Source organism: Micromys minutus, assembly GCF_963924665.1.
Source record: "Micromys minutus genome assembly, chromosome: 5".
Classification (NCBI taxonomy): domain Eukaryota; kingdom Metazoa; phylum Chordata; class Mammalia; order Rodentia; family Muridae; genus Micromys; species Micromys minutus.
Window position 1 is genome coordinate 32017692 of NC_137974.1, and position 10449 is coordinate 32028140.

General features: G+C 34.0%; 1 protein-coding gene across 1 annotated transcript; it reads left to right on the plus strand.

Annotated features, from left to right (window-relative positions):
* Positions 1 to 6108: 6108 nt before the first annotated feature.
* LOC308420689 (high mobility group protein B1-like) lies at positions 6109 to 6729 on the plus strand (the record flags this gene model as incomplete). Its single annotated transcript, XM_080916839.1, has 1 exon — positions 6109 to 6729. The coding sequence occupies one exon, from the start codon at positions 6109 to 6111 to the stop codon at positions 6727 to 6729; it is 621 nt and encodes a 206-aa protein (XP_080772965.1).
* Between the last annotated feature and the right edge of the window lie 3720 nt (positions 6730 to 10449).

The window sequence follows — 10449 nt, forward strand, 5'->3', positions numbered from 1 at the left end:
ATCTGACCTCAAGCTATATTACAAGGCAATTGTGCTAAAAACTGCATAGTAAGGGTAAAGAAATAGGCACGTGGATCAATGAAATAGAGTAGAAGATCCAGAAGTGAGCCCTCACATATATGGTCACCTGATTTTTGACAAAGGAGCTGTAAACATTCAATGGAAAAAAGGACAGCCTAACTAACAAATGATGTTAGTTCAACTGGCACTCAGCATGCAGAAGAATGAAAATAGACCCTTTCTTATCTCCTTGTACAAAGCTCAAGTGCAAGTGGATCAAAGATCTCTACATTAAACCAGGTACACTGAAATTATTAGAAGAGAAAATAGGGAAAACCTTAAAACAAATAGGCACAGGAGAAATTTTCCTGAACAGAACACCAATCGCTCATGCTCTAAGGTGAAATATTGACAAATGAGACTTAATGAGATTGTAAAGTTTCTGTAAGGTTAAGGACACAACGGCAGCCAACAGATTGGGAAAAGATCTTTACCAACCTCACATCAGACATAAGCCTAATATTCAAGTTATACAAAGAACTCAAGAACTTAGACACCAGAGACTCAAACAACCCTATTACAAATGGGGTACAGAGCTAAACAAAAGGTTCTCAATTGAGTAATATCAAATGGCTGAAAAGCATCTACAAAAGTGATCGACATCATTAGCCATCAGGGACATACAAATCAAAAGAACCCTGAGATTCCAACTCACACCAACCAGAATGGCCAAGATCCAAAACTCAGATGATAGCAGATGTTGGTGAGGATGTGGAGAAAGAGGAACACTTCTCCACTGCCGGTGGGGTTGTAAACTGGTACAACCACTCTGGAAATCAGTCTGGTGAGTCCTCAGAAAATGGGACATAATACTACCTGAAGACCCACTTATTCTACTTCTGGGCATTTACCCCAGAGAAGTTCCAACTCACAACAATGACACATGCACCACCATAATCATTGCAGCTCTATTTATAATAGACAAAGCTGGGAAGAACCCAAATGTCCTTCAGTAGATTAATGGATACAAAAAATTGTGGTATATTTACACAATGGAGTACTACTCAGCTATCAGAAACAATGAGTTTATAAAATTCTTAAGAAAATGGATGCATCTAGAGAATATCATCTTGAGTGAGATAACCCAGGCACAAAAGAACAGAGATAATATGTAGTCACTGATATTGGGATACTAACCCCAGAAAGCTCTGAACACCCCAGAATCAACTCACAGACTGTGAGAAGTTCAACAAAACGAAAAGGAAAAAACATTATGCTCAATCCTTACACTCCAAGAAAACTTTGACTAATTTAGGGTTATAGCCTGTTTCACATGTACTTTATGCTCATTGTAACTAGTAAGACCTTAAAGCACACTATCAAACCTTTGAAAAAAAAAGCCAAGCACTGACAAAAATGTATTTTTATACTTTTATGCAAAAATGTTTAAAATTTGTTCATTTATCTTTGTTTATTTAAAATAAAGTTGTTCAAAAAAAAGAAATCAGAAAATGTAAAAAATAGAAGAATCCCATGTATTTGGCTAGGTTTGAACTTTTCTTGAATGTCTCAAAGCCAAAGACAATGTAGCAAAATACGCAATATGTTCATGAGGGAGAAAAATTAATGATGCAAGTCTTGGAAGTTGGAAATGCATAGCTTAAAGGAATGCTAATTAGGTAACTTGAGAAATGACTGCTGGTGGCTGACCTAATATTATGTATTCTGTATAAAACGGGTCATTATAGTTTCAGAAAATGAATCCTTATTGGAGTGAGAGCCAGTTTAGCTGCACTTAATTATACCAAAAGAGATGTAGGTTTCTCTGAATGAAACTCTTTCAGTATTAGGAATAATTATTAAGAATTCGAGTCTACTCAAATTTTGTTTTCTCCTATGAATGTTTAGATTGACTGAGATCGTGAACCAACATTTAGAATCACTGTAGATGACAAAAGATACATAAAATATGTATGATGTAGAAAGTGGTAGTTCTCAAGATAATAGTAAAATTCTCTAAAATAAGTAGTCAATATTATAAACAATATTATTTACAATTCATAGTAACTAAGATGATAATATCATTTATTTTAATGCAGTATTAATGACTCAAATACACATTCAGTAAATCTTTCAATTTTAATACACTAGCATAAACAAAGAGATATGCTTTGAATAAACCTATGAAATCTTTATAAAATACATGATCATAAGAATTTGAAATTGTCAATGCAAGAGATTTTGATATATACAGATGAAAGACATTTCCCTTTACCTCAAAATATTTTTTTTAATTTTTAGATAGATGACATAACATCTTTTAGAACTAGAGATACATATGGCTTCTAGCTTTTTGCAAACTGGAAACTGATTCTGGGTTTCCTGCAATAGTAGAAAGTACTCTTTTTTTCTATGAATTCATTTTATTTTATTTTTTATTGAACAACTTTATTTTAAAAAACAAAAAACAAAGATAAATGTACAAATTTTAAGCATTTTGCATAAAAGTATACAAATACATTTTTGTCAGTGTTTGGGTTTTTTTTTTAAGGTTTGATAGTGTGCATTAAGATCTTACTAGTTAAATGAGCATAAAGTACATGTAAAACAGGATGTAACCTGGAATTAGTCAAAGTTTTCTTGATCTGTAAGGATTAAGCATAATAGTTTTTTTTCCTTCTTTTTTTTTTCTTGAACTTCACACAGTCTGTGAGTTCTTTCTGGGGTGTTCAGAGCTTCGAAAGTACTCTTAACCACTGAAACATCTCTCCAGTTACTCATCCTTCTTATAGAAAAACTTTTGTGGAAAAAACTTGAAAAAATGAATAATTATCTGAGAGCTTATGAAATTGTTCTATAAACTAATGCATTAAAACACATTACTTGGGGACTGGAGAGATGACTCAGCTTGCAAGAGCACTGGCTGCTCTTCCAGAGGTCCAGAGTTCAAGTCCCAGCAACCACATGGTAGCCCACAACCATCTGTAATGAGATCTGGTAGCCTCTTTTGGTGTTTCTGAAGACAGCTACAGTGTACTCATACACACAAAATAATTCTTTAAAAATTATTAAGCAAAATAATCCCACAGTTATCATTTTTATTATTCCATACTGCTTATTAAAAAAGAAGAATACATTTACAGATTTTTAAAGGCATTTTGGCATAACATTATATGAATAATTTTGTCAGTACTTAATTCTTTTAGAGGTTTGATAGCATGCATAGAAATGCCACTAGTTACGATAAGCATGAAGTACATGTAGGACATAACGTAACATAAAAAGAGATTTCTTGTTGGGTATAGATTAAGCATAATGATCTGTGAATACAAAAAAATGCCACAAGGCTCTTATCTTAGCGCTTGGATTATTAATGGCTTGAGGTTCAGGTGTACTATACTCTGAGTGGGGGCTATACATTTTTTTCCCAATTAGGACTGGGGCTTTTTTTTTTTTTTTTTGGCCTTTGTTTTATTGAGCTTCATATAGTTTTTGAGTCGTTTCTGGGTGTTCAGAGCTTTCTGGGGTTAGTACTCAATTACTAGAGACTGCATATTATGACTGTTATTTTGTGACTGGGTTATCTCACTCAGGATGATATTATCTAGATGTATCCATTTTCATTTTTTTTGTTGAAGAACTTTATTTAAAAAAAAACAAAGGTGAATGTAAAATTTTTAAGTTATTTTTTTTAAGGTTTGATAATCTTCATTAAGGTCTTACTAGTTACAATGAGCAAAAAGTACATGTAAAACAGGATGTAACCCGGAATTAGTCAAAATTTCTTAGTGTGTAAGGATTGAGCATAATGTATTTTTTTTCTTTCTTGAACTTCACACAGTTGGAGAGTTGTTTCTGGGGCAGTCCAAGCCTCTGGGCTTAGCATCCAACTATCAGTGACTGCATATAATGTCTGTTCTTTTGTAACTGGGTTATCTCACTCAGGATGATATTCTCTAGATGCAACTATTTTCTTAAGAATTTGGTTAAGTCATTGTTTCTGATAGCTGAGTAGTACTCCATTGTATAAATGTACCACAATTTTTGTATCCATTCATCTACTGAAGAACATCTGGATTCTTTTCTGCTTCTGGCTATTATAAATAGAGGTGCTATGAAGAGTGTGGTGCATGTGTCTTTGTTGTATGTTAGAGCTTCTCTGGGGTAAATGCCCAGAAGTGGAATAACTGGATCTTAAAGTAGTACTATGTCCACTTTTCTGAGGAATCACCAGACTGATTTCCAGAGTGGTTGTATTAGTTTGCAACCCCACCAACAGTGGAGAAGTGTTCCACTTTCTCCCCAGCCTCGCCAGCATCTGCTGTCGTCTGATTTTTGGATCTTGGCCAATCTGACTGGTGTGAGGTGGAATCTCAGGGTTGTTTTGATTTGCATTTCCCTGATGGCTAAGGATGTGGAGCACTTCCTTAGATGTTTCACAGCCATCTCATATTCCTCAATTGAGAATGTTTTGTTTAGCTCTGTACCCCATATTTTAATAGGGTTGTTTGATTCTCTGGTGTCTAGCTCAAAAGAGTTCTTTGTATACCTTGGATATTAGGCCTCTATCTGATGTGGAGTTGGTAAATACCTTTTCCCATTTTATTGACTGCCGTTTTGTTTTCTTGACAATGTCCTTAGCCTTACAGAAACTTTGCAATCTCATTAAGTCCCATTTGTTAAGCTTTGAGCTTAGAGCATGAGCCATCGGTGTTCAGTTCTGGAAAATTTACCCTGTGCCTATGTGTTCTAAGGTTTTCTCTACTTTATCATCTAGTAGGTTTAGTGTTCCTGATTTAATGTGAAGATCTTTTATCCACTTACACTTGAGCTTTGTACAGGAGATAGAAAAGTGTTCATTTCATTCTTCTTCATGCTGAGTGTCAGTTGAACCAACACAATTTGTTGAAGAGTCTGTCCTTTTTCCATTGAATGTTTACAGCTCCTTTGTCAAAAATTAGGTGACCATATATGAGGGCTCATTTCTGGATATTCTATTCTATCCCATTGATCCACATGCCTATCTCTGTACCAGTACTATGCAGTTTTTAGCACAATTGCCTTGTAATATAAATTGAGGTCGGGGATAGTGATATCTGCAAGTGTTTTCTTGTTGTTGAGGATGGATTTCGCTATTCTAGGTCTTCTGTTTTACCAGATGAAATTGCACATTGGTCTATGAAGAATTGGGTTATTATTTTAATGGGGATTGCAATGAATCTGTAGATTGCTTTTGGTAAGATGGACATTTTTACAATGTTGATCCTTCCAATCCATGAGTATGGGAGATCTTTCCATTTTCTGATATCTTCCTTAATTTCCTTTATTAGAGGTTTTAAGTTCTTCTCATACAGGTCCATCACTTTCTTAGTGTCACACCAAGGTATTTCATATTGTTTGTGACTATTTTGATGGGTATCTTTTCCCTAATTTCTTTCTCCGCATGTGTTTCCTTTGAGTTGAGGAAGGCTACTGATTTGTTTGAGTTAATTTTATATCCAGCCACTTTGCTGAACTTGTTTATCAGCTGTAAAAAGTTCTCTGGTGGAATTTTTGAGGTCACTTTATGTATAGTATCATGTCATCTGCAAACAGTAATATTTTTACTACTTCTTTTCAATGTATATCCCTTTGATTTCCTTTTACTTTCTAATTGCTTTGGCCAGGACATCCAGTAATATGTTTAATAGGTAGGGGCAGGAATGTGCAGCCTTGTCTAGTTCCTGATTTTACTGGGATTGCTTCAAGTTTCTCACTGTTAAGTTTGATGTTGTCTATTGGTTTGCTTTATATTGCTTTTATTATGTTTATGTATGGGCCTTGAATCTCTGTCCTTTCTAATACTTTTAACATGAACGGGTGTTGGAAATGAGTAATCAATTTAAAATTGGAAATTTGACATTTTTGAAGTATTTGTAGAAATCCATTTATATGATCAAAACAATGCAGGAACATACTCATTTAACAAGTGCACCTTCCAGTACTTTGAGCTCCATAGAGACAGTGCCGGGCATAACAAGTGCACCTTTGAGTACATTGACCTCCATAGAGACAGCGCCAGGGCGAACGAGAGCTGGTCGGGCACTGGGCGACTCAAATCAACTAAACATGGGCAAAGGAGATCCTAAGAAGCCGAGAGGTAAGATGTCCTCATATGCATTCTTTGTGCAAACCTGCCGGGAGGAGCACAAGAAGAAGCACCCGGATGCTTCTGTCATCTTCTCAGAGTTCTTCAAGAAGTGCTCAGAGAGGTGGAAGACCATGTCTGCTAAAGAAAAGGGGAAATTTGAAGATATGGCAAAGGCTGACAAGGCTCGTTATGAAAGAGAAATGAAAACCTACATCTCTCCAAAAGGCGAGACCAAAAAGAAGTGCAAGGACACCAATGTACTTAAGAGGCCTCCTTCGGCCTTCTTGTTCTGTTCTGAGTACTGCCCAAAAATCAAAGGTGAGCATCCTGGCTTATCTATTGGTGATGTCGCAAAGAAACTAGGAGAGATGTGGAACAACACTGCCACGGATGACAAGCAGCCCTATGAGAAGAAGGCCGTCAAATTGAAGGAGAAGTACGAAAAGGATATTGCTGCCTACAGAGCTAAAAGAAAACTGATGGAGCAAAAAAAGGGGGTGGTCAAGGCTGAAAAGAGCAAGAAAAAGAAGGAAGAAGAAGATGAGGAGGAGGATGAAGAGGATGAGGAAGAGGAGGAAGAAGAGGAAGATGAAGATTAAGCAGATGATGATGAATAAGTTGGTTCTAGCGCAGTTTTTTTCTTGTCTATAAAGCATTTAACCCCCCTGTATACAACTCACTCCTTTTAAAGAAAAAAATTGAAATGTAAGGCTGTGCAAGATTTGTTTTGAAACTGTACAGTGTCTTTTTTTGTATACTTAACGCACTACCGAATGTGTCTTTAGATAGCCCTGTCCTGGTGGTATTTTCAATAGCCACTAACCTTGCCTGGTACAGTCTGGGGGTTGTAAATTGGCATGGAAATTTAAAGCAGGTTCTTGTTGGTGCACAGCACAAATTAGTTATATATGGGGACAGTAGTTTGTTTGTTTGTTTGTTTTTCTCTTTTTTGTTTTTTTTTTCGGTTTTTTTTTCTTTTGGTTTTATTTTGGTTTTTTTTTTTTTTTTTTTTTTTTTTTTTTTTTTTTTTTTTTCATCTTCAGTTATCTCTGATGCAGCTTATAAGAAGATAATTGTTCTGTTAACTGAATACCACTCTGTAATTGCAAAAAAAAAAAAAAAAAAAAAAAAGAAGAAAAGAAAAGAAAATGAGGCTGTTTTGTTGACATTCTGAATGCTTCTAAGTAAATACAATTTTTTTATTAAAAAAAAGCACACCTTAAAAAAATCTTTACTCTATTCATTCTGTTTGTAAATAATTACCTAAGTTAGAAAAATACATAGAAAATGTTACCTCTTAAAAACAATTTTTGGAATAACTAATAGAAAGTTACAAGGAGAAAGAAAAGCTACAAGAAGAAAGATGACTCCCCAAAGGAGCTAGTAGCACATATTTTTAAACTTATTTACACGTTTAAATAGACAAAGAAAATTTAATGATATATATCTAAAATATATAATTGCTTTAATCTTTAAGAAGCTTACCTTCTCCTAAGTTATTTATTAGTGGTATAGTCCCAGGATCACCAAGGATTAGAAAGTGTGGCAAGGAATAAACAATAACTTGAGGAAATGGTGATAAACTTATTTAATCAATTCTGTTGTGAACTACATGTTTGGGGCTGACAATATGGTTCAACACATAAATGCCCTGGAATCAAATTTGGTGACTTGGTTTTAATTCCTGATGCCCATCTCTTGAAAACCCAACTGACTTACCAAAATTGATACTTTCATTGTTAGCATCTGTGATTGGTTAATGGGAATTTAGTTTTTGACAGTTAGTCAAAGGGTTGAACAATTCCTCTTTGCCATATTATTAGTGTGATTCATAAAATCCCATTACCCCTTTGAAGTTAATTTTGTGAAATGAGAATTTTATTTTCCAGTTGTATTTTTCTAAACAATATTTTTTGTATTACTTTCCATGAAGACTGTACAATCTGTAATGTTGCTTAATTTTATGGACATATATGAATACACACACACAAACACACACACACACACACATGTACACACACTCAAGTAGTTTTTAGAGAATTGAGGATCTAGGTTTTAAATTATTTGTAATATTCACTGTCACTGACTTAATTTTTGAATTAAACATTGATATCAACTGTGACTTCTATGAATTTGCTACTTCAGTCTTAAGGATATCAGTACTTTTCAATATTTTCTTTGAAATTCTTGGACATTTTCAAAGTATCACTGCCTTATTATTAGACTCTATGTATACACAAGAGATGATATTGCATACTGACAGTATTGTTAATGTACTATTTCTTGTTTTATCTAACTGATATTTTATTTAACTTTTATTAAATTATATTAAAGAAATTTTGATTGAAATAATTTTTCTGGTTTCTCATTTTTATTTTATTAAATCATTATTATTATTGTTTTACTTATCTTTCTGTATTCACTTTATGCATTAGGCACTGTGGCAGACTCAGGATGCTCAGGATGGTGTCAGAAGCAGAGCAGACCAGGCAGGATCTGGAGCAAGTCTCATGTATACACCAATTTATTCATTGGTCCCCTTTAAATTGGTCCTATAACATCTCAGTATGGTGCGTGGAGAAAGAAGCATTTAAGTCTGAATCAGAGATCTGTACTATTGATACAAATTATACCACTTTTAGAATGTTTTATGTGTGTTACATCTTTTACATGACATCCCAGAACCCTGCAAATAACCACTTTAACTAAAGCTGCCTCCCAAATCAATACATACTGTTATTCATTTATTTACTTTTGCCACAGTGGTGCCAGAATTTAAACTGTATTCTCAAAAAAAATCTTCCTTATGATTACCCGTTTTGCTTGCTCTTCACAAAAAGAGAGCATAAAGCCCTCCATTTTCCAATTTTAACCTGTAGTGTAATGTGCCACACAATTATTATTATTATCTCTACAGCCCCTCTTCAAGGCAGGGCTTTTTTTTTCTTAGAAGAGTTTAGTCTATTGGAAGAATCTATTACATATATTGATTTTTTCCGAGCCCTGTTATTACAAAAGCATAAACAACAACCTCTCCTTGAAAACTTGTCTTTTCTTACTCATTCCAGCCCCTTTTTTCAAGTGCTTGCCGACCTGCGGTGTTTGAAATCACTGTTTCATATATTTGTCCTATCTCTGTATGTAATTATATTATTTCAGACTGAATAAAGCAATATCACAGACGTTAAGTTCTTTTAGAAGTTAAAGTCACAGTGCAAGCCTTGGAGTTTTCTCCTTCACATTCATGTTTTGCTAAATAGCACACACTGTCCTTAATCTTGTGGTTCACCCCTCTCAGTCTTTATATTAATTGGTCTTATGAACAGAGACAATATTTGAGGCTCTTACAGAAGAAATTCCCCGAGACTAATAGTTTTTTCGCACATGAAATCTGTCTATACAATACTGCAACTGCTCAAATGAATAGGGAGCTCCTGCTCTCTCAAATGAGAGGTCTGTCACAGAGTGATTTTGATTCTTGCTCTCATATCAGTTCTATTCATTCCTATTTCTGAAATAGTCACTCATATGGTCCATTTTTCTGTGTTGTCACCATGGATAGCAACAAATAGCACATCCCTTATAAACATATTTTTAAAGGTTGTTATCACCAAATAATTTTCTGTTTGGAAATGAAAACAAAATCCCAGATTTGCAAGCCAAAATTTTTTAAGTATTTCATGGTCTTTATTTTCCTGTTTCCAATAACACACAAGAAGAATCTATGTGCTTAAAATCCACTCATTCCCTTAGTAACACTAAAGTAACCTTAATTAATAGTATCTCTACTCAGTTTCATGCAGCATTTATTTAGCTTGCTAAAATGATTTTTTTTACTATATCTTCTTACCTACATCCTCTTACTATCTTAAATGCTGCCTACAAAGCAATATTTATAAACTCTCCATATAGCACATTGCTTGACTTTCTTCACGGCTTCATTAGTTTCTATAACATTGCTTATATTCTCATAAAATTTTTGTACCTCCTTCTTCAGGATTACTTCATAGGTTTAACATTATGTGGGGGGGGAGGTAAACAAATCACATATGTTCATACTACTTATATTAAATGTTTATCTTTTATTTATATCGAGGTTCTTATAGAAAACAAATATAAAGAATTTTCTTCTTTTGAATATGGATGTTTTAATTGAAAATTATTATATTATATTATATGTATATTAATTTCTATGACATAATCATATAATTATCAATACAATATATTATTAATTATATTATATTAATTAATTGTATATTACATCTACGTTGCTCTTCTTTTGGGTGTGTAAGTTAATTTCAGTCTTGTAGTTGAAGATT